Genomic DNA, 24083 nt, shown 5'->3' with positions numbered 1-24083 from the left:
GGTATATAAGAGTCACTTTTACACTCAAGTTGTTTGTGCGCCGCAATTGGCTGGCAACCAGTCCGGCCTGCCTCACCCACAAGAGGCATAGAAACTGAACTAGTGTATGGCAGTAGATGGTAGACCTCTGCCAAGGCTAAATTAGTACCCAAAGTGAAAAACAAAAGTTTAGTCCAGTAATTGTGTTTGTCTACTTGTCCATTTGACACTTTGTGTCAAAACCAGCTTTCTGCTGTGTCACTGTTCTGTGTAAAGGGCAATCCGGCGATTTCCCGGCTGGGGTTATTACTCGTGCAATGCTCTTTCCTCGGGTGAAGGCAAGGGACATCTTCTGCAGGACGGCATCAATCTCAAAGGGCAGCAAATGCTCTCTAAACTGCGTGACCTGCGCTCGGACCGATCCAACGTTACCTAACAAATCGTAGGGAATGAGAGATTCATTAAATCCATATGCGGACAATCCAGTTTTTAACGCCTCCCTCAAAATATTTTACTGTACGAACAGAAATGGCCCTCACGTTTATTAGAAACGACTTGATGGTTTACTGCATTTGACTTGCAAAAGTGAGAATTGCTCATTCCCAAATAAAAGAAGCATTTCAACAATCTTCAACATAAAACAATGAATTACAAAATGGGGAAATCTGTAGGATTACATGGAATACAAATCCATGGTACTAAATTGGGTAGTTAGTTGAAACAATTGAAGTTGCAATTAAAATATGATGCAATAAAATGTCCTAGTTACTACACGTGATTGCATCCAATTCATGAAACTTGAAACTTATAAACACGACATACATCACGCAAACCAATGAAGCGTCACTCGCGACAAAACACATTTCAGTTGCATCAGCCAAGCGAGGCGCTTCCGAGTCCGTGGAGCGGCGGGCCCGGCGAAGAGTGACAGTCAATCGGACCAATGGCAATCGACATTTGATGACACGTTCGTGCGCGTGGCCCAATCGGCGCGCAGCTGGGGCGTGTCGGCGAGCGGTGGGCTGTCCTTGTGGTGGAGCAGCGTGGGCACACAGCAGAGTGTTCGGGATCCGAAAACCGACTTAATTCTGCGACATCATCTGTGAGTATTCATCTTTGCCCGGGCGGCTTGCGAAATGCACAAAATTCATTCTGATACTCGGGAAGTCCTCCAAGTCGGAGTCGTTGCGTGAAATGTCGACGTTAGCTTGGAGCGGGCTAGCCGGTGTAGCTAACCCTTAGCTAGCCCTCGTCACTGCCCCGCAACGGCAATCAGCAATCAGCAATCGGCAGTCGGCTGAGCGACCTCCAGTGCGTTGACACTTTCAGCTATCTGACGGACGATTAATGCCACGGCCGCGATGTGGTTTCGTAGTCAGGAGCAGGTGTGGGCTGTTTACTTTTTATTGATTTTTATTTTTATTTTATTTTTTTATTTATTTTTTTGCCTGCATACTTCTGCTGCTTTACTGCACAGCATGTGAATGAACAGCACTCGTAATGCCTTCAAATGAGGGAGCGTGCACTGTTCATTACGACGTGTCACGGGTATAGTTGGGTATAGTTCTTCAGTTCCCTCGAGGAGTTGCGGCGACATGTCGGTTTTTAATAACTGCAACTTTAGAGACTTGTTTTGATTTAGCTGTGTATCCAAATTGTCTTTTTTTTTTTTTGGTCTTCTTTTTCTTGTGCGGTAGTGGTTCAAACCAAGTCAAGAAATAAAATATTTAAAAAAAAATAATAATCTTTTTATGGCATGTCAGTGGTACAGCACAAAATAATGATGCAAACAAATGATTCAACTCAAATTAAAAAGACAACCTCAAAAATAAAATAAGCTCTCTGGCTGTGATGTTAAAGAAAGGCGTTCTGCGGCCTCACCCGCCTCACCTTCTCGAAGCAACTGGTAGCTTGTGAAAAGCGCCAAAGGCTAATTTGTGGCTGGGAAATTAGCATGAAGAATGCCTCGCAAGAAGCTTGTCTGAACGTACAGCTCCTTGACTGTATCACAGGAAAATAGTCATGCTCAGTGGACCGCATTTATATAGCGCTCAATCGACAAAAAGTACTTTACAAAGCCTCACATTCACCCATTCTCACACACACACACACACATTCATTTTAGTTCAGACACATTCAGTTTAACATTTTGAGGGTCTATGTAATCAGTGCTGCAAGGAAAAGTGATGGAATCTGAAGTTAATTCCGATCAGTGAACGTGCAGCGAGCTAAAACGTGTGCTCGTCGCTTATTTCACGATGTACTCGGCGTAATTTTCCCCCGAACTTGTCATGTTGTTCTTCGTTCCAGAGAGCCGATTCAGAATGGATTCTTCTTTGAGAGGTGCTCAAATCCGCCAGAGGTTCGTCGACTTCTTCTCTCGCTATGAGCACCGGTACGTGCATTCGTCATCCACCATCCCGCTGGATGACCCCACGCTGCTGTTCGCCAACGCCGGCATGAATCAGGTGACCTGAGCGTGCCTCGGCCGCCTCTGTCTCACCATGTCAAAAGCTGCGTTCATCGACAGACTTAAAGATCTCTTGGTCTCTGCTAGTTCAAGCCCATCTTCCTCAACACTATCGACCCATCCCACCCCATGGCGAGGCTACGTCGCGCAGCTAACACCCAAAAGTGTATCCGCGCGGGAGGAAAACACAACGACCTGGACGATGTGGGTAAAGACGTTTACCATCACACCTTCTTCGAAATGTTGGGGTCCTGGTCCTTCGGGGACTACTTCAAGGTAGGTTGGTGTTAATACATTACGCGACCACTTTGGCATTAAATATTCCACACAAGAGGGCCTCGGCCATTCGTTTCTGGAGAAACTTTGGTTGAAATGCTCCTGTTGCTCTTTTTTTCATTGTCCTTTCATGCGCTCCTTCCGCATCGCGACCTCCGCGCGCTGCAGCATCTGGCCTGCAAGATGGCCCTGGAGCTGCTGACCGAGGAGTTTGGCATTTCCATTGACCGCCTGTATGTCACCTACTTCGGTGGCAATGACGACGCCGGCCTGGAGGCCGACTTGGAGTGCAAAGAAATCTGGATGGCTCTCGGGTGAGTGAAGTTCGTGGCTCTCGTTTGACTTTTGTTGGATATGTTCAGCTGTTAAAATTGTTTGAACACGTATCACTTTCTCTCTTAAGTACTTGCTCTTATTGTGAAATGCAGCCCGACTTTAATTTAGGAAATGAGCGAACATTACTCAGTTGTGCTCGTATTTTTCATTACCAGGGCAGAATTTGCAATGTGTGTACAATCTTTTATTATGCTCTATCATTATATCAGTGGAATAAAAAAAAACAATACTATCATTTACTGTGGATGTTTTGGGGGAAAATATAGTGTTTTAAAATTTGTGGCTGGCCTGAACACCTATATTGAGAGCGCAAGAGCAATGGATAAAAAAAATCGTACAAACAGTGTAAAGGAGAGCAAAAACCGTAGCAGCACCGTGAAGCGAGAACCGCGATGTAGCGGACGATCGCCGTATCTGTATTCCGTGATGATAAATTGCTCGTTGTTCCCCGGCTGGGACTCGTTCTTTCCATGACGCGTGCGTCCCAGGACTCAGAAGGGCAGTGTGTCAAAATGTGTAAAATATAAATGTTTTAGCTTTGTGAGTTGATTCATTAAAAACTCTCTCGCCGCGTCAGGATGGAGGAAGCTCGCATCCTGCCAGGCAGTATGAAGGATAACTTCTGGGAGATGGGAGACACCGGCCCCTGCGGTCCTTGCAGTGAGATCCACTACGACCGCATCGGCGGGAGAGACGCCTCCCACCTGGTGAACATGGATGACCCAAACGTCCTGGAGGTGTGGAACCTGGTGTTCATTCAGTTCAACAGGTAGTGCGCACGCACGGCGAAAGCGGCTTCGCTCGGAAGTTCCACTTCGAGACGCCTGTAGGGGATTTTCTGCTCTTCCCGTCAGAGAGTCCGAGACGGCGCTGAAGCCGCTGCCGAAGAAGAGCATCGACACCGGGATGGGCCTGGAGCGCTTGGTGTCTGTGCTGCAGAACAAGATGTCCAACTATGACACTGACCTCTTCGTTCCATATTTTGAAGCGATTCAGAAGGTATGGAAATTAAGCCAAATTCTGAATTGTGTTCCTTTGACCAGGTGTGATATGTATACGTTTCTCCAGGCGAAACATCTCAAATTAAGCATTGAAACTGTTGAAATAATTTAGTCATTTCATTTTATTTTTTTTTACTAAATAGTATACGATAGTACCTTGACTGATGAGTTCCCAAACTTCAAGGTTAAGAGCCAATCGCTCGGTCAACTTTTGTCGCGAGCCCAAACTTTCAGTCACAGTTGCCGATGCATTTCCAGCTGCTGAGCTGAAACCCGCACGCAGATGCTCGCGCGCGGACAAACTGCCCAATTGAAGCGCATAGATGGGATGCTGCAGTTTGGGTTGGGACTTTGGGTTTCTCCCAATGTACAGTAATTACACTTCATAAAACCAATTTATTTCTTTACCTTCTCTTGTTTTACATTCTTAAACAACACAACGCTATTTTGAGGCATTCAAATGGAACAAAAATGTTTTTTTTTTTTTTTTTTGGAGGGGTAGAACCGATTAATGGTATTATAAATGGGAAAATCAATCTGATATGAGTCGATGGAGTTTGGTCAGCTTGGTTGAGGCAGGTCGAGCTCGGTCACGGAACAAATTCAACTCTGAGGTCTCGGTATCATTATTTTCTCCAGAGGCGATTAAATGGACGTTTGTTTCAGGGTACCGGCGCTCGGCCGTACACCGGCAAAGTAGGCGCCGAGGATGCCGACGGTGTCGACATGGCGTACCGCGTGCTGGCTGATCACGCTCGCACCATCACCGTCGCCCTTTCAGATGGCGGGCGGCCCGACAACACCGGAAGAGGGTACGCGTCCGCGGGTCTGCATTTCATTGGAAATCATTAGTTTGCGTTTCTGGCGGAGGAAGTCATGTGCCGCGCTAAATATTTGATTTGTGCTTTCCGTTCCACTTAGCTACGTTCTGCGGAGAATCCTGCGCCGCGCCGTCCGTTATTCCCATGAGAAGTTGGGCGCTCAGAGAGGTTTTTTCGCCTCGCTGGTGGATGTGGTGGTCCATTCTCTGGTGAGACTTGTTTGTTTTCCTGCCTCAGTTGTACGGTTTGCAATATATCCCATGCAAGTCGCGGGCATTCGGCGAGGAGGACCGATGGCCGGAACGCCTCAACATAAGCGACAAATAAAATAAACTCGTTGTATTAAACGACAGAATGATACAAATGTAGATAGCCTTAAATTGATCTGTAGATTAAAGATGCTCTTCAGCTCCGACCTGTCGGACCGCATCCTCTTTCATGATTTCTTCTTCTCTTTCATCGGCTCTCCCCACCCCACGTGAATCGTTCTGCTTCTTCTCGTTCACTGTTCTCGCCAACCTTAGTTCTATTTTTCAGGGCGACGCATTTCCCGAATTGAAGAAAGACCCAGAAGTTGTGAAGGACCTTATAAACGAGGAGGAGGCACAGTTCCTCAAAACTCTCAGCAGGGGGCGACGTATCCTCGATAGGAAGATCATGAGCATGGGAGACAGTAAAACCATCCCAGGTGGGAGAACGTCGCATGCGTTCCTACAGCTGCGTGCGTGCTCACTGCCAATGTTGAACAGGACTTTTCTCCATCTTTGCATCCAGGTGACACCGCGTGGCTGTTGTATGACACGTACGGCTTCCCCCTGGACTTGACCTCCCTCATCGCGGAGGAGAAAGGCATGGTGGTGGACTTGGCCTCCTTTGAGGAGGAGAAGAAGGCTGCACAGGTAAGGAAGATGAAGGCGGGAACCTTCTGACATCATCGCAATCTTGTGGGCCAGAATTTTGTTGATAACCCATAAAGTGGTTATTATCAGTTCCTCGCGCAGCGGATGAAAATGTGCAAAATTGGTCAGTGCCGAGGTACTCTTGAGCAAGTAAACTGATGTGCTGTGGCTGTGTCCACCCCCCTCATGCTGACATATGAGTTTCAAGGTCAATTCATCCTCAGGGATCAACCTCATTCCAAGAGTACGAACACGTTTCTTAACTCAGCCAAAACAAGTTCATGATCAAAATGCCATCTGGGCTTAGCCTTCATGCATTTAATATGAATACATTAGAAAACACTTTGCGCGATGGTTACATTCTTGTGTTTTGGCAAGGTTAGCTGTGCAAGAGCTGCCTATGAAATATTGATAAGGTTAGTTTTGATAAGTGTATATAACGTTGGTCTTCCCCCCCCTTCCATTGTTTGACTTAATATTTTTTTGTAACAAGCCGTTGTATGCGTCTGTTTGTGTGTGTGTGTGTGTGTGTGTGTGTAGTTGAAGTCCCAGGGTAAGGGTGCAGGAGATGTGGACCACATCATGTTGGACATCTATGCCATTGAAGAGCTGAGAAATCGGAATATCCCCGCCACAGATGATTCTCCCAAATACAAATACGCCTCTGATGGAAATGGCACCTACGGTACGAAAACCCTCAAACGCACACACACAGACCCGAGCTTTTGCATTCTTCATTTGGTTGATCTGTCGTCAGAGTTCCCGCAGACGTCGGGCACGGTGTTGGCCCTGCGCCACGACCGCGCCTTCTGCGACCAAGTGACCACGGGTCAGAAATGCGGCGTGCTGCTGGATCAGACGTCTTTCTACGCCGAGCAGGGCGGACAGACGTTCGACGAGGGCTACTTACTTCGAGAGGATGATAACACAGAGGACGTAAGTGCAGTCACATGACCGTGCAGATCTGGACACTTTATTAGGTACGCGTGCTGTCAGAGATCAATTTAAATGTTCTTTTTGTGCGGCGTCCTACTGACAGGTGTCACTAATCTTTATCTTTGGGTTCCTTGAAACACACTATATGAATAAAAGTCATTTCTTATTATATGTCTTATATGTTTTTATATCAATTCATCATAACATTTAGGCCTAGCTTACAGGAAAGCCATTTTTATTTGTTGGCTTTATCCATTGTTGTGTTGGTCATTTATTTCCTCCTGAAAAATCGTATGCTAAATTTCAGTGTCCATCTTTGTTTAAAAGAAACAAACAAATGAAGCAATGAAGACTCCCCCCCCCCCCCCCCCCCCGCAAATGGTTCAGCCCCAGTCCTGATCGATGTCTCGGTAGTTTTAATTGGGCCCACATCGTTGAAGCTTATGAGTAACGAGGACTGGCTAAGAGTGGCTAACGGTTTAGCCACATAAACACACGTGGATGTTATGGCTAACGACACACAAGTGTGGGTAGGAGATTTTTATGTTGTTTGGCCACATTGGCGAAGAGGTTTCATGACCCGTTGCTAACCCTGAATATGTTCAACAGAATTTACTGCGTTGTGTCGGAACTCTATGGAGACCATGTTCCTATGTTTTGCAGCGAATGGAATTCTCAGTGAAGAACACACAGGTTAGAGGAGGTTATGTTCTCCACGTGGGCACCATTTATGGAACTTTGAAGGTCGGAGACCGTGTCACCTTGCATGTGGACGAGGTGAGCTCATCAGTCACTGGAAATATGCGTACGCGGGGAGAATCCCGGACGCTCTTGTGACCGTCTGTTCATCTGCTCTCTCCAGGCTCGTCGTAGGCCCATCATGAGCAACCACACTGCTACACACATCCTCAACTTTGCTCTAAGGGGAGTTTTGGGCGAGGCAGACCAGAGGGGGTCCTTGGTGGCGTCAGACCGACTTCGCTTTGACTTTACTGCTAAAGCTGCCCTGAGCACGGGCGAGGTCCGTCGGACAGAGGAGATCGCCTGTGCTATGATAAGGGATGCCAAGGTCAGTGATGCTCATGGCGCGAACGTCAATAAAGAATTCCAAGTTTTGTATTTGTCTTATCATGTAACAGTTCTCATTTGTCAAGTCAATTTCATTGCTGTAGCTCTCTACGTATTGTCAACTGCAGGTTTAGTCTCTTGGCTTAGATTGAGTGTTGCTGCTTAATTTTCTTTTGTTAAATTTACATTTATAGTAAGGTTTGAAATACAGAATGAGGATAAAGAGGTGAAACAAAAGACCCCAAAGACAAAAGGCTTACAAAGGAAAAAACAAACAAATTCAAGCTCTCGCCGTGTTCGATAAGATAAAAGACATTTGCCCAAGCCGAGACCAAATGCACACACGGTATGCAAGACCATATGTATGGACAGAATTTACACTTAGAAAAAAGAAAAAGAAAATCAGCATGTCATTCTTAAACTAAACTTCTCGAAAGTCCAACTTAAATAGCTGTTGACAAGCCGACTCTTTGCTTCAGCCTGTTTACGCCATGGATGCCTCCCTGGCTGAAGCCAAGGCCATTCAGGGTCTGCGCGCTGTGTTCGATGAGACGTACCCCGACCCTGTCCGGGTGGTGTCCATCGGCGTCCCCGTTCAGGACCTGCTGGATGACCCCAACGCTGCTGCCGGTTCCCTCACCTCTATTGAGTTTTGTGGTGGAACGTGAGTACTTCCCGTGACTTCGGTCGTGCGCGGGAGCCGCAGAACATTATGCAACGCAAAGGAGGCTCCAATGTGCGTCTTTGTTTGGGGGTTCTAGCTTTGTAGTTATCACTGTTATAGAAAACGTTAAGGTTATGCGAATCACTTAATACTCAACTTCCTGCCGGTCTCCTCTTCGGCCTCCCCCTAACAACTACCCTGTTCCATTTTCTTATCAATAGCCATCTGCAGAACTCTGCTCACGCTGCGCCATTTGTCATCGTCTCAGAGGAGGCCATCGCTAAGGGCATTCGTCGCATCGTTGCGGTGACGGGAAGCGAGGCCCAGAAGGTCGGGACTCGCGCACATAAGCGCGCTATTCAACTATGACTTGTCTTGGTTGTTTATGGTTAGCTTGTCAACGTATGATTTGCTTTCTGCTGACAACCTCACTCCATTAAAAATGCTTTTGCTCTCGAGCAGGGATTTTCAACTGCGGCCCGGCCGTCAAACCAATTTCATCTTGGTGGAACCGAATGGATTTATTTTTAACAAATGGCCATTGAAAAGATGATTGCAACGTTGCATTTTAGAGCACATCATCACGAAACTAAGGAGTTCAGTAAGGTATAAAAGGCCACAAAAGTTGCCATCCTGCGCTTAGAGCAGCTATAAAACTCAATCAAATAATAATAATGATGGCACAAAAGCCCACATTTCACTCCATAGCGCGCACACTGGGCTTTGTAAGTGCATTAAAGGATGACATTATTGACTATATTGAAACTTGATGTCTAGTTCGGATGTGTGCGCAAAGGCAACATTCCGTCTTCTCAGCAGGCAGACTGTAATCGCTTAAGTGGATGTGCACTTAATTATTGATGGAGTCGACCCCCCCCATCTACCCCCTAAATTTTCTCTGTTAACCATGGATTATGTCATGCAAGCATATGCTGGCTTTTAGCTGGTTGCACACGACAGCTTGGTCAAAATGTATATAGCTCGATCAAATATAAATTCTAAGTGACTGATGGTGTAGCGGTACATCCGCCTGACTTTGGTGCGGGGAGTGTGGGTTGAGTGACTGAGTGCGAATGGTTGTCTCTCTGTGTGCCCTGCGACTAAAATGGCGACCAGCTCAGGGTGTAGTCTGCCTTGCGCCTGAAGTCGGCCGCGATAGGCTCCAGCACCTTGCAACCCTGAACAGGATAAGCGCTATTGAGAATGGATGGATGGAAATATAAATTATGACAATACCATCGCACTAAGGGGGCTCTCATACCCGCCCACTAACTGAGCTCATGGGCCGTATACTGTACTCAGAAAAAAACTGACAACCATCTCAACACTAGTAGCAAATCATCACGCAATAAGCTGTCATTTTAGAAATACTGCTGAGTTTGGTCTATTGAAGGCACGCCCACACATTTCGGAGGTTTTTTATGCTGCACATATTACACACATAAATATTGGGGGGGGGAACTGCCAACCTTACTGTATAAAAGAAGTAAAAGCAATACAAAGCACAATTTAATCCTGAATGCTTCAAATGCGCATTTAATTTAAAAATAGGACCAGTTAACGCTTCAATATGGAGCTCATGGGAAATGAATGAACAGTAAACTCAATTTTGGCGAGTTAAAAAAAAAAGCTAAGAATAGACAAGAAAATATGAAAAAAAGCCTTACATTTGTTCAAACGTCAGTGGTTAAAGCGGGGGGAAGGGTCGCGCAATTGACGGTGATGTAATGTTCGTGTTTATGTTGTTCGCCAGGCTCAGAGGAAAGCAGACACGCTGAACCAAGCTCTGGCAGCCCTGGCAGACAAAGTCAAGCAGCAAACCATACCCAACAAGGATGTACAGAAAGAGATTGCAGACGTGACAGAGGTATGTTTGTGCATCTAGAACATGTTTTACCTTCTATTTCTCGAAATTCCATCCATGATGATGATGATGTAAGGACATTGACTTGACTTGCGAGTGCTTTTTTTAAAAATGTATTCGATTTTTGTTGCGGCTCGGGAGATTAGTTTAAGTGAACCATGTTAGTAAAGGACTGTTCAGCCCTAAACTGTATTACTTGCGTACTGATTTGTAATATTTCATAAATATTGATTGATTGAACATATTTTAGTCTTACCAATGCACTTCGAGGCTGGTCATTGTCTTTTACATATACGGTCCCATTATGTCCATGTACAGTGCCGTTATAAAAAAGCTGTACACTTTCATTCCAATATGCCACCGCCACCTAGAGGTTATAAAAAAGGTGTACACTTTGATTCCAATATGCCACCGCCACCTAGAGGTTATGAAAAAGGTGTACACTTTGATTCCAATATGCCACCGCCACCTAGAGGTTATGAAAAAGATGTACACTTTCATTCTAATATGCCACTGCCACCTAGAGGTTTTGAGAAAGGTGTAGCCTACCCTTTCATTCCAATATGACTGGTACGTATCACTGCATAATATGTACAGTTGGGCTCATAAGTTTACATACCCTGGCATCATTTGTGAAATATATATATTTTTTTATTACGACTGACTGAACAACAGCCATCATTAATTTCTTTTTTTTCCCTTTGATGATGATGCTTTTATGAAATGCTTGACAGTTTAATTTGAATCCCATTAAAATAAAATTTTAAAATGTTTTGCCTGTTTTCTTTAAAGAATTTTACCCATCGTACAAATTATGCCTGGGTAATCAAACGTGAGCACAACAGTGTGTGTTCTCATTTACGAAATAAAAGTAGGGCTGTGAATTACAAAATAAGAGCAAGTAAATAAAAAAAAAGTATTACGTGTTCAAATAGTGCTTAACTTCAGAATAATTATTTGAAAAAACAAAAAAATAGATACTTTGTTTTGATCATACGGCTAGAAGCAAAATCATGCATTGTAAAAATGCATTTTACATAAGTAGGAGGGTTTTCCAGAATTTTGAGTTCAACTTTGGGAGTGCATATTATACATGGGTGCACACTATACACGAGAAATTACGGTAAACAGAATCTGAATCAGAATCAACAAAATGACACGAGCCAAAGAAATTCCATAACAGTAGAGAAATGGGTAACTGAGATCTATCAGTCTGGAAAGGGGTTACGAAAGCCACTTTTAAAGTTTTAGGATTCCAGCGAACCATAGTGAGAGCAATGGCACTTTTTGAGGTTTTGTCGGGACAGGTTCTGTTGAAGTTCTTGATTGAACAGGTCTGTCGGTACTCAGGCTTGGGTGTGATCAGTGAAAATTAACCCAAAATTGTAATTAGCCACAATTAATTGCTGATTTAACAAGGGGGGTAATTACTTTCACACACAGGGTCCGGTAACTTTAAATATTCCCCCCCCCCCCCCCTAAAGAAATGAAATCACCCTTTATAAACAGCATTTTAAGTTCACTCGGGTTATGTTTGTCTATTTACATGAGTTTGATGATCTTGAACATTCAAGTGGGAAAATATGCCAAAATGTGAGAGGGGAGCCAATACTTTTTCACGGCATTGGTATGGTTATGTAGCACAGTGGTAAAGCACACGCTTCGTAAGATCTCTGCGAACTGTAACGTGATTGACAATGGCTGCTTGTATACAGTCGATCGGCACGGCAGTGATCTCGCAGTGGCGGAAGGATGAGATGAGGGAGACCCTGAAGGGCTTAAAGAAGACCATGGATGACCTGGACCGCTCCTACAAGGCGGACATCCAGAAGAGAGTCCTGGAGAAGACCAAGGAGGTGATCGAGAGCAACCCCAATCAAGCACTGCTGGTGATGGCGATGGAGACTGGGGCCTCAGCCAAGGTGAGTTCACTTTTTTAAAAGGAAGTCTTGAGACGGAAATGTGGCGACGACAAAAGAGCACAATTCAAGTGTCCTGCGTATCCTTCTCGAAGAAAGTGCAACCATTTTAAAATTCATTGTTTTCGTCATGGGATTAAATTGGCTCATTAGCTCTGACCTTGAGACATCAGCGAGGCCGACGTTGTAATGTCCACTCACGCCTCCCACTCTCCCAGGCTCTCAACGAGTGCCTGAAGGTGCTGAAGTCCAACTCCCCTCAGACCGCTGCCATGCTCTTCGCCGTGGACCCTGATGCCAGCAAGGTCATCTGCCTGTGTGAAGTCCCTCAGGTAAATGCGGTCTCACAGCCCACCTTCATTCCCACCACATACACGCTGATCTTATTGTGTATTTTGGTCCTGTATCGTGACCCAAACGCTGTAATGCTGCTGCTAATGGGAAACCGTTTACCCCGCAGGAAAAAGCCAACCGTGGACTGAAGGCCAACGAGTGGGTTCAGGAGTTGTGCCCCCTGATGGACGGTAAAGGAGGCGGCAAGGACATGTCAGCACAGGCCGCTGGTCGCAACACACAGTGTCTGCAGGAGGCGCTACAGATGGCCGAGCAGTTTGCAACGCTCAAGCTGGGAGAGAATTAAGATACGGGCTAAGAGGGAGGAAGAGGAGGCAGTCAAGTGTCATGTGCTATAAATAAATGTGAAAGATTGGAGCATCAGCTCATCTGCTCCTTTTAAATCTGATTAGGAACGGAAGAGTACTGGTTCTTGCTCCCACTTTGCTGACCGGTGGTGGCCACTTTTGGGAGCGGGTTTGTTAATTTAGCGCCCTCAAAATGTATATCTGTGGAAATGACACATTTTAAATAAGTTAATGGCAACATCTACGTACGTACACTGACTGGACATCGCAGGCAGCGTAGATGGCCTGTGATTTCTTTTGCATGCTTGCGTACAGAGGACAGGAAAGGGATTTACAATCCTGGACTTTGGCTCGGGTAGTGCAGAAATGTGACAATTTTCTGTTTTGAGCATTAAGTTCCAATCTGTGCAGCCCTTCTCTTATTCATTGTAGTCTTGTAAATGTCAAAACATCCCTGAAAGCACTTTGTCTTCCTGATGAATTGACCCAACAATTCGCAATGCTTTAGCTCAGCCTCACTGTTCGGAAACGTTGTGGCAGCTGTCTAAACTCAGCGCCACGGCACAGTCGGTCCCTTTTGCGGGAGTCGGATGATTGGATGAACTGGAGCTGTATCATTGCTTGGAAAATTAAGAAACCCTCATGTCACAAGTTCTAATGTAGTAAATCAATAACTTTGTATGTCCTGTGTAAATGATCATGTTCTGCTTTCAGTATATGTAACTTCATTTTTATTTTAATATATCACGTTAATGCACAGTATTTAAATTGTCGTATCAAAGCTGTTCCATGGGAGAGACGCGGGATTAGAATAAATTGTTCAAAAATATTTTGAAAATACAGTATTTAACTTTCACATCTTACTGATGCACAACATACAGTATGAGGTGCCAGTATGAATGTATCGGGATGCAACTCCGTGACAGAGCGCTTTTTTCTTGCGTGAGGTCCTGGGTTCAATCCCCAGCATCTTCGTCAACATATGTGAGCTCAGGCGCTGCCTGATTGAGCCCCCAAAATTGATTGACATCACATTTTGAGTACAGCATCAAAATTGTGCTTGGGCATAGTGATCAGAATTGAAGGATTCAAATACTGTGTGGTAAATTTGGTGCAAAAAGCATTTAGAAAGGGCCTGAAGAGGGCGTGGCAATCAGGTTTATATCGCACTTTTGAGTACGTCGACGAAAGTGCAGAAGTATTCTTGATGCCGCTGAACTAATATTGGTCAAACGCATTTACGAACATCAAGGGGGCGCTGTAATTTGCAGATTTCAATCACATGCGGACAAGTACAACTGTCACCTTACTCTAAATGGGCCCTAATGAGGCCATTTTGGCCATCATACCGAGCGAAGAACACTGTAATTTTGGGGGACTTCGTCATCCCCCAAAATTAAAAACTGGTTATGAATGATTTAAACATTTGTTTTTTTTCATGAGATATTATCACTAAGGTACATTTGTGACCAGAAGTTCGGTGCGTAAACTACTTTAATTTGGGCATTTCCATTAGCGCTTCTTAGCTAGTTAGCTAATGAACCTTCCTTTTCTGTGTGTAGGTGGACTGTCTTCAAATGGAGCTTTGATTGGACATGAAACATTAAATTAAGGTACCACAATTGTTCAAATTACCTTTGGAGCCAATCAGCCGACTCAAGCCTGTTGCTTGTTCTCATTTTGCGCTATTTTAAGCGACATAATCCCATTCGAATCAGTTATTCTCATCGAATGTTGTTTTGCTTTGAGTCAAAAATACACAGTTACACGACTCCGCACGAAATTTCAAGAAGCTTTTATTTTTACAGCCGAAGATACAAAGAGTGATAACAAGTACAGTGCAAGACTGAGTGTGCAGGAAGGATGAAAGATGAGCCATCGCCCATTTCTACTCGACTAACCCGTTGTGTTTTGGTGTAACTTTAAAATAACTAATAAAGCAAAACCATAAAAAAAAACATTATGAGTAAGAAGTTTGCTAAAAGGAGTTACTAAGGCCGAGGATATCTATCCCTCCAAATCTGCAGACAAGATTAAAACTTTTCAATCTTTGAAAAGATTTTGGGCATACTGGTAGTCCAAAATGACCGAGACACGGGACAACTAAATGGACTAGTTTTGCCAGAGCCTGAACTTAATTCGACTTGCAATTCTGTAGGCAAGTGAAGCCCTCAAGATCGTGCAAATATTTTGCATTTGGAGCAAATAAATAATGATAATAATAATAATTATTACCAAGTATGTGCCATGCTCATAACCGAAAGAAGACATTAGTCAAAGTAATTCACTGTAACTTGAAAACGAATACTTGGGCAACCACATATCTTTCTTCCATGAAATTTGTTAAACATAAAAAAAAAAAACAAAGTGTGTATGAAGCCTATTAGGTTTTTTAGTCTCAGATTTTTTAGTAGGGGAGTGTTGACTTTTAACATCCACTGTATATTGATATTAGCAAGAAATAAAAGGCATGCCTGGTCCTTGAATATGTCATATTGTTTATTGAGTCACTAGTGGACAAATATATATGATATGTAAAACAAGGTAAGTATTGTTCCTGTCACATCGTAAATGCACGCAATTCCAATAAAAGGTGGCAATGAATTACACATATCGCTAGCCTAAAACCTCTTCTTTTTGTCCTGTGGCTAACTTTAAAAAAAAGAAGTTGTCAGAGGTGAATGTTTTTGTATGTGCTGACTGTATCCAACTCAGAAGGCACAGCTCACAGCCAGCAAACATACAGCAGTCAGCGAAAAGTGCTCGCACTCATTCAAGCACTCTTGTCCCGAAAAATCCAATACAATTTGTAAAAGCTGTCATGTGCAAAGATGATGAGAATTGACGGACAGAAAGATAAAAGACAAGCATGTGCACACAGAGCTGATATTAGCAGAGGAGGGAGAGTTCTTCTGATGACCGGTTGGGCGCAGTCAGGCTCCTCAGCTCTCATCGCTATGACAACAAGTACTTCTTCCTTCGCCAGCAAATGGAAACAAATATATGCTACAGCTTAAAACGGGGTTGGGAAATTAGATTTTGTTTTAAGAGGGACAGATAGGCCTGGCCATCCGTAGATGAGATTAAAAAAAAATAAAACAAAAAATTATGAAAATGTGTTTTTAACATTTAAAAAAAAAAAAAAAAAATACATAGTGTATTCAATACAGCTTTTTTTTTAACATTCAAATAATTCTGATTTTTAGCCAAAAGGAAAACAAAGAACTGGCCTTATTTATAATTATTGAACTGTAATTAATTAAACAACTATTCAAGATTAAATACGTAGAACTACTATCTTTTAAATATTTACGATAAATCAGACAACCAATTACTTAATGAGAAGAATCAATTGAAGGCATATATTTGTATTAGCTTGTGCAATTGCCGATGATGTAAAATATGCAAATGCTGGATGGGCCGTACGTAGCCCACAGGCCAGACTTTGCCCAAAGCTGCTCTAAAAGATCATCATTATCTTTGAGAAATGAAGCGGAAGTAGCACCACCACCACAGGGACATGCTGAGAGCTATGAGCTGGAACTTTTCTGATACATTTTGGAGCTTTTTTTTGGTAGGCCTTAAAATCTGCTAGCAAAGCAACATGATCTCCTATTCTCTTCAATTATTGGACTTATTCTCATTATTTCAAAAGGAGTCTTCTTATGTGTTGTTTTCTCCTCTCGGTCAAATCATCTCAAACGTTCTCATCAGCCTCTAACCTAACTATTCATATACTCGGGGGGCCATATATCAAGTCCAAACATTATTTCCTTTTTTTAGGCATGCCATTCATGATAGTTTTGTGTTCATTGTGGAAATGAGTTCAATATCGACACTCACCAGCCAGTCATGTATTCCTTCAACAATATGTTGATATTGTGGTTGTAGTGAGTAGAACTGCACTGCATCATACTGAAAGCTGCTTTTAACATGTTGGCAACATTTTGTCTTATATAGTCACAATGTTAATGTAGCTTCTGTATTGCATTGCATTGCATTTAGTTGTGATGGTGGGCCGAACAAAGTGCCTGGTGAGTATCTGTGATTTATACCATTCTTATGTTTGTATTCCAACTACAAATCTAAAGCCCAAACACGCATCATCATTTGAACACTGTGGGCAGGTAACTTCAGTTTGCAGGGAAACGTTCTTTGGGGTTAGGCTTATAAATTGAACAGACAGTTACGAGAGTTCTATTCATCCTTTTTTCTGTAGCTCCTCAACAAAAAATGAAAGAATTCCCCCAAATGTACCCTTAATGTGATACTTCTTTCCTTCCATCCGTTACCCTCACGAAGGTCGCAGGCCTACTGTAGCCTATCCCAGCTGACCCTGGGCGAACTGGTCGCCAGCCACTCGCAGCATATTTCTTTCCTCAAAATCGAAATATTTTAGGGATCACCAAGGCAGCGATAAAGTGAACGTCCTTTGAGGGTGCAGCAACAGTTGCAAACTATAGAACACAATCAAATTAAAACATTCTGCAGCAGTGAATATGACATAGTCATGACAAACGGAAGGGATTGGTGATTTCTAAGGCGTGTGGTGGCGCTGTACTCCTCGAACAGACAGCGAAAGTTTACCAGGACGAGCAGTAGATGAAGCTATCGTGTTCAATGATCTCACATCCATGTGGTTTCCAGCGTTCTTCCACCAATCACACGGGCACTAATCAGTAGGTTTTGGAGTGTTTGCAAACATCTGTCAAACATCAAATGCAGCACAGCTCGCCGAGAGCCTTACATCGCAGCAGAACTTGCAATACCACACAGACCCGGACCAAATGGCGCGCGCCCCGCCGGCTTTGTCGCGCTTTGGCTCTTAAATTAGACCGGGACACGGCACACGGGGATGATTAAACATCTGATTTGAGTCCAGCGTGCAGCCGTCCAAACGTGCAGTCACTGTGTGGGGATTCCAGGAGAATCGTTCCATCGACTCCCACTAATCACCTACTGAAACTTTCTTCCGCGACACAGCAGTCATCCCTGTAAGGGATTCAAGAAGAACTGTTTCCTTACCACAACGGGGAATGCCTCTCGTGATGAGATCTTTATGTTAGAAATGGAAAATCTCGCCGAGCGCTTCAGTTGGTGTGCGGTGAGTCACTACTGTCTGTCTGTCTGTCTGTCTGCACGCCTACAGTGTTGCACTGTGTGTCGGTCAACATCCAGAGCTCCGTAGTTTGTTGCTATTGGAAACAAAGAGGTCCTCAAGACTGCTGATGGTGCCGTTTCCTGCCCAAGGCAATGTGTATCACTAAAAAAGGTGGTGGATTAGATTGATAGAGTACGTGAGAGAATGTGACGATTCCCTCTCGAGCGCTCTCAATGCCAAGCTCGGTACCGCTCATCGTCACTGTTAGTTTTCACTCCTGAGTTGGAAGTTTGTGAATATGAGTCTCAGCTCTTAGCATAAGAGGTGAAACCCTGAGGCCCTCCCCTCCCCTCCCCTCCCCTCCCCATCACCGTGTGAGCGGAACCTCACTCGGATTGATATGTTGCCACATTTTCGGCGCCGGTCCACATCCAAACATTTAGTTACTAGCTAGAGGGCTTGAATGTGATGTGATGGGACACATCAATGACCTTTTCGTATCCCTTTTAGGAGGACTTGGCCATTGGATGAAAAACCCAAACTTAACACACTATCTCTGGCTGAACCTGTTTCCCGGAGTTGATTTATTTCCCTGGGTAGACAGTGATTTTTCCAGCCTCAGACAGTCGTTGAATGATCTGAGCTTCAAAATCTGCATCGTGGACCCCCGTCTTTCGAAACTCTCCAGCGTAGCGGTTCTGCTCCCAGTAGTGGTGCCAGTTTCCACGGCCATCTGCCCCGAATCCAAACACGTTTACCTAGAGAAGTCGTGATGACATGTCAAGTTCTGTAATGTAAACAATGAAGTTACCAGATGTTACCGTTGTTCCACTGACCTCATCGCAGACGTGCAGGGCGAAGAAGAGCACTAGCATGCCTGTGGATGGGTAGCGACCATGATGCCTCGTCCAGTGATCGTGAATGTATTTGAAGAATGCTGGGTTGAAGATTTGGACCTGGACATAGTCAATGAAAAGAAGCCATTTGTAATTGCTGTCAAGATCAACATTCCCACATGTCAATCAATCAAACTTTATTTGTATAGCACTTCCAGACATACAGTACAACCCAACGTCTCCAAAGCGACGTGGAGCAATGCTAATAATCAGCCGATGTGCAAGGTATGTGATGATGCGGAAAGCATAAAAACGCGAGCGGCGTCAGCAGAGCCTGTCAGCACGCGCGGCGTTAGCAGTTAGCCACTGCTAGCCGTGAGGCCACCAGACCGAAGCAGCAATCGATCGTGTCATTATTATTCAGGCTGTTGGTGAAATTGCAAAACTAGTTCACCTGTATTGTTATTAAAGATGCCGCACATTTGAAAGTCGCAATAATGTTGACAAGGTATGTAGCATCATAACTGGAGAATGATAATGTTTACAATCCAAGGTGTCCGCATTATTGTCGAGGGGCAGTTTGTTTATTTTCTATTTTGTATACCTCCAAAACTACTTAGGACTTCAAAATATAGATTTTTCTACATTCGTTGCACAGTTGAGTGAAAATTCTTCTTGTATTTTTCTGTATTAATTCTGTTTTATTTGCGGCGGCATGGTGACCGACTGGCTAGCACATCCGCCTCACAGTTCTGAGGACCGGGGATCAAATCCGGCACGTTCTCCCCGTGCCTGCGGGGGTTTTCTCCGGGTACGCCGGTTTCCTCCCACATCCCAAAAACAGCTCAGCGCTCTCTCGTCGGCCCGCTGCGTTACTTCATAGACGTTCGAGGAGCATGTACTGTATCGAAACTTACTATCAAACTTTCCCACGTACGGTAGGATAAAAGCCCTTTGCGTACAGCACCAGAGAGGCCAACCAGATATTTGAGTCCATTTTAAAGTCCGATGTGGTCTACCGTAACGAGAGCGGCGCTTGGATCCAGCAGAACTAACACTGTTCATTGAGTTGAATAAAATACAGGTTTTCTCAAATTTTGCTTCAAAAATGCCAAGTTTGATACTGGTGGGTAGTTGTCCAGATTGTTCAAATCTAAAGCGCTCTTCTTCAGACGTGGCCTTACCACTGTTGCTTTGAAAGCTGCCCGTCTGAAGAGAGCAGTTCATCCATCCATCCATTTTCTGTAACTCAGAATGCTTAAAAGATCTGTTTTTCCAAAAAGATGGCAGCGGGTCCAGAAGACACGGTGGGCCTCACTGTGGAGAGACCTTTGTCAAGCGTCTCTGCTTTTACCAGGCCCGAACTGTCCAGTGTTTCCTCAGATTATTATCACTCAGAAGAAGTTGAAGCATCTAAAGTGGGATGCAAAATCCTCACAAAGAGCATTTGTAGGAGTTAAGGGGAAAGGATTAAAAATGTGCTTAATAGGGGAAAAGACCATTTTTGACACATTGGTTATTTTGGAGAAGAATGCATTGTTCAGCAGGGTTATAAAAGAAGATGGCACTTACTTGGGTTCTATGACTGAACATAAACAAAAAAGCCTTGTGAAACACTGCCTGAGGTTTTGCTTACTTTAAAACAACCAGAGTTAATGATCTGATGAGAATTTCCACTTTTCTAATCCACAGGTAACATTGAGTGCCAGCAAACAAGGCTTTAGGCGACGACTCTCGGTAAATCTTACAAATCCATGGTTTTGGTGAAACTCCAAAATAGGCTGTAAAATTTGTGTTGGTGCTTAGGCGAAGATATTCTCCATGAAGTCTCCACATGGTGGGGATTATGTGAAGTTGATCTATTTGCATGGATTAAAGAGTGAGCGAAGATTAGTTAAAACAAAGGGATGCTTTCGAGCCTAACTCATCCCCCATCAGCAAAGCGGACAGAATTGTGGGAAAGATGTCTGTGTGTTTCTCTTTCTCTGTGTGTGTGTGTGTGTATTTATGTCTCCTAATAACAACTCATAATATCTCACCTTATCTTTATCCACACGGAGAAACTGCTTCACTGGCGCGTAGGTGCTAGAGGAGAAAGGATGAATTACAATTCTATCAGTTGGATTGATTGAAATAAGACGGATTGTTAATTGGCCAGTTGTCTGAATTGTATAGTGCGCTTACAATCGGATCTGGCCGGTAGACAGCGCGCTGGTGATCCAAACGAGATCCAGTGTTTTAAAAGGAACGAGGACAAAGCTGACGTTGGCCGCCAGGTTCTTGGCGCTCTCGGGATACATGAAGTGGTGAGTGGCGCGGCTGCCGGCATCTTCCTCGTAGCCCACCGTGGGGGCCAAGTTTATCCTGACAGTGCAAGAGGGGAGCAGTAGGAGAGATGTTTGTCTTCGGGGTGCACTCTGATAGCTAGCAAAGAATGGAGCCACCCGGGGGCACGTTTATGAGCCCCTCTCGCCCTCTCTTCCCAGTAATCAGCACCACCTCGGCCGCGCACCCTTGGTCAATCAGCCTTCGTCGCCTGCCCGATCCAAGACTCCGCCGCCAGAGTATTAACGTTCCCCCGTGGTACACCGGCCCGCTACTTACACGTAAGCTACGCCGGTCCTCGCAATATTTCTGATCTCCATGTTCTTCCTTGTCCTCAGTGCTCCTTCCATGTTCCCCACCTTGCCGACCTCTTCCACCACGCCGTCAAGCCATCCACTCGCTCACGCCACCACCTGCCCGCACGCGCCTTGTCTCGACGACCCGCCAGTATGCTTCAAAGATCCACCTCCGAATCCCTTCAGAATAAACCCTTCTCCACAAAACCTCTTCAGCCTCCGCCTCCTTCTGGGTCCAGTTAAAATCGCATTGTGACAAAGTTGATTCGTTCTGCTGTTAATATAAAAGAAAAAAACGAAAATAACCTGTTGATTGAGCCTAGTTGTAAAAATCTTAATAAATAGCAGTCCATAATGTTCCCTTCCCGTTTTGTAGGCGGTAGTGAAGGAGAAGTCGTGATGAGACGTTTTCTGTGGATAACAGTTTTGACAATAGGTGAAACGTTCCTATTCAGAGCTCCACTTAAACTATAGTTTCTTCTTGGCCAGGCAAAAGTATGACCTCGCTCCTTCGCCGTAATTTGCCCTCTGAGATGAGGAACATCACGATAATACAGACTAACACTCGTTCGTCAATGTCCAAAATCCCTGAAAGATAGTCTGACTAGGACTGAAGCCACTGACTTTAAAATGTACTGAATAATGAAGGCAATAACGGAACATTGATGCACTGATCTTGAGACAGTGACCTGAATCAATAATGACCATCTTATTTGCATGATGATTTCGGAGGATCCAGACAATGCAATGGAGACACTAAGCGAGAGAACAATTTCTGTCAAAAGTCAGATGGTACAACTAAATTTACGGCATCACATTTTACGCTACGCTTGCATTTTGTACCCAAGTGTCTGTCCACGGTGAATTCGGTTTGTCCGGACAGGCAGGAGGTGGCAGAGGTGGCAGAGCTCGAGCTCGAGCTCATTTTAAATACCAATTAGAGTCAAACTGCAGATATGAGAACATGGAACATGATACCAGAGTCGGAAGGGAAGCTGCCCACACACGTCTACTTAAAATGCAATGCTTGTATGCTTTTTTAAAAAAAAAAATCTTATTTCTTCTCTTAACATTGAGATACCATAATCAACTAGAGCTGCACAGTACTGTAGACAATTTGAAACATGTCTGTTGCCAGTGACAAGTTGAATATTTGCATCCCCTGACGAGTACATGGGTCTCTCCCATCACTCCATTATTGAGCTTTTGATCCTTTACTATAACCATACTTTAAGCTAACGTGTGTGTGTGTGTGTGTGTGTGTGTGCTAGCATATATAAACTTTGTGGAAACTGATTGCTGATCATGTAACTATTCAACTACAAATAATGTTTTATCTCAGGGATTTGCTCTTGGTACAACACAACAGAGGGAATAGATTGAGACCAAAGGATTTACTCTGCATGCCTGTGAGACAACACAGGCAATGTAATTCAACTTCTTGGGATTCTTGAACTTCCAAGAAGTCAATAACCCCCCCCGCCCCCACCACCACCACCAAACGGCAACCAATAGGAACATTCCAAACTATAAGATTAAATATTGCATCTGTTTACTTTCCTGTCCTTTAGCCATGATGTAACTTTAACGACACATGCTGGGGTGAATGACGGTGCTCTGCAGCCATCTGCATCCTCACTTTCTTACCTCATCTAATACGCTTCCCATGTATCCACACAATACAATCCTCTCACCTCATGATGTAGTTGTGTCCGTCTATGGTCGCCCCGTATCCAGCCCCGCGCAGGTTTCCAGAATTCCCCACTACGGCGCACCGTAGGCATCGTCCCGGATCCCATGAGCCATACGGGGATCGTCCAGGAATAACCTGTCAGAAAACACGATGGTGGAACGTCGGAAAAAGTGAAGCACGACTCCACCACTCGGAGCAGTTTACAATAATAATATTCATGAGAAAATAATTAAACTAAGTGCTGTTTGTACATTAGTGGGCTGAATGTTTTTTTTTTATCATAAAATATGATGTAGATGGAAATAATATGTGATAATAGAGTGCCTCTCAGAAATACAGACATTTGGGAAAAAAAACAATTCCGTAAGGGGAAATTAAGGCAAGGAAATGTTGTCACTTTATAGCTTAAGCTTTGCTAATTTAAAAGTGGCAAAGTAAAATGACAAGTTCAAGTGGATACCTGGAACAACTTAAGCAGCGCCTGCTGGATGCTGTGGGGTTTAAACTGGGGCTGCAACATCTAGAGAGAGAGGAAAACATGGTTAGGAGGTCCTGCTGAGGAACCACATCTCATAACATAATTGAAATTTAGCAGTGTGTACGTGTGAGCGTGTGTGTGCACATTTGTGTTCATTTGCACGCGTGTGTGCGCTCTTTCTGGCTGGATGAATCGATGTAACAGAAAACGTTGCCCCTACCAATATGGCTGCCACGTAGGCATGTCGGTTCGCCGGGCTACTACAGTGCGCTGGCATAGCTAGTGTTCACATCTCTCAATGTAGACAGCTATTTTGACGTGATTACGGCCGACATCAACCGTTCATTGTGTTAATTAAATAGATGCTACAATTCAAGAAATAACACATACTGTAAATGGTATTTTTTGGACAAAAATAAAATGATTTCCAGACTTATTTTACCACATCAATCACAAATCTGTTTGTTTGTGATCGTGGAT

General features: G+C 44.2%; 2 protein-coding genes across 5 annotated transcripts in view; one reads left to right on the top strand and one right to left on the bottom strand.

The window, feature by feature from the left end:
* Positions 1-733: 733 nt before the first annotated feature.
* On the top strand, positions 734-13703 carry aars1 (alanyl-tRNA synthetase 1). Of its 3 annotated transcripts, none has more exons than XM_061774924.1 (20): positions 853-1081; positions 2290-2447; positions 2537-2725; positions 2894-3039; positions 3639-3830; positions 3916-4060; positions 4729-4874; positions 4984-5092; positions 5421-5571; positions 5658-5782; positions 6323-6467; positions 6540-6718; positions 7382-7495; positions 7581-7787; positions 8266-8450; positions 8672-8780; positions 10204-10317; positions 12030-12236; positions 12452-12565; positions 12694-13703. In XM_061774924.1, the coding sequence occupies exons 2-20, from the start codon at positions 2304-2306 to the stop codon at positions 12871-12873; spliced, it is 2901 nt and encodes a 966-aa protein (XP_061630908.1). In that variant the 5' UTR covers positions 853-1081; positions 2290-2303; the 3' UTR covers positions 12874-13703. The 3 variants fall into 3 exon arrangements, 2 of the variants coding, with proteins under 2 accessions (XP_061630908.1, XP_061630910.1); XM_061774926.1 differs by lacking the exon at positions 853-1081 and adding an exon at positions 1115-1364; XR_009788729.1 differs by lacking the exons at positions 8672-8780; positions 12452-12565; positions 12694-13703 and having other exon boundaries at positions 734-1081; positions 12030-12168.
* Positions 13704-14653: 950 nt separating this feature from the next.
* The window catches only part of st3gal2 (ST3 beta-galactoside alpha-2,3-sialyltransferase 2), a 28080-nt gene continuing 18650 nt past the window's right edge, over positions 14654-24083 (bottom strand). For both annotated transcript variants that reach the window (XM_061774928.1, XM_061774927.1), the window contains exons 3-8: positions 23586-23645; positions 23127-23260; positions 20996-21175; positions 20851-20896; positions 18812-18931; positions 14654-18733 (exon numbers count right to left, since the gene is read on the bottom strand). In XM_061774928.1, coding sequence (XP_061630912.1) covers positions 18560-18733; positions 18812-18931; positions 20851-20896; positions 20996-21175; positions 23127-23260; positions 23586-23645 — 714 coding nt within the window. In that variant the 3' untranslated portion in view covers positions 14654-18559. The remainder of the gene's footprint in view (positions 18734-18811; positions 18932-20850; positions 20897-20995; positions 21176-23126; positions 23261-23585; positions 23646-24083) is intronic.

Source organism: Phyllopteryx taeniolatus, chromosome 5 (genome assembly GCF_024500385.1).
Source record: "Phyllopteryx taeniolatus isolate TA_2022b chromosome 5, UOR_Ptae_1.2, whole genome shotgun sequence".
NCBI classification, from domain to species: domain Eukaryota; kingdom Metazoa; phylum Chordata; class Actinopteri; order Syngnathiformes; family Syngnathidae; genus Phyllopteryx; species Phyllopteryx taeniolatus.
The sequence above is the reverse complement of the archived record's forward strand: the minus strand, read 5'-3'. Positions and strand labels throughout refer to the sequence as shown.

Bases quoted from the DNA above. Each gene is read 5' to 3' on its own strand.
- aars1 (XM_061774924.1), top strand. From the start codon at position 2,304: ATGGATTCTTCTTTGAGAGGTGCTCAAATCCGCCAGAGGTTCGTCGAC. The intron at 5,093-5,420 runs GTGAGACTTGTT...TCTATTTTTCAG, and splicing joins ATGTGGTGGTCCATTCTCTG to GGCGACGCATTTCCCGAATT. The intron at 10,318-12,029 runs GTATGTTTGTGC...GCTTGTATACAG, and splicing joins AGATTGCAGACGTGACAGAG to TCGATCGGCACGGCAGTGAT.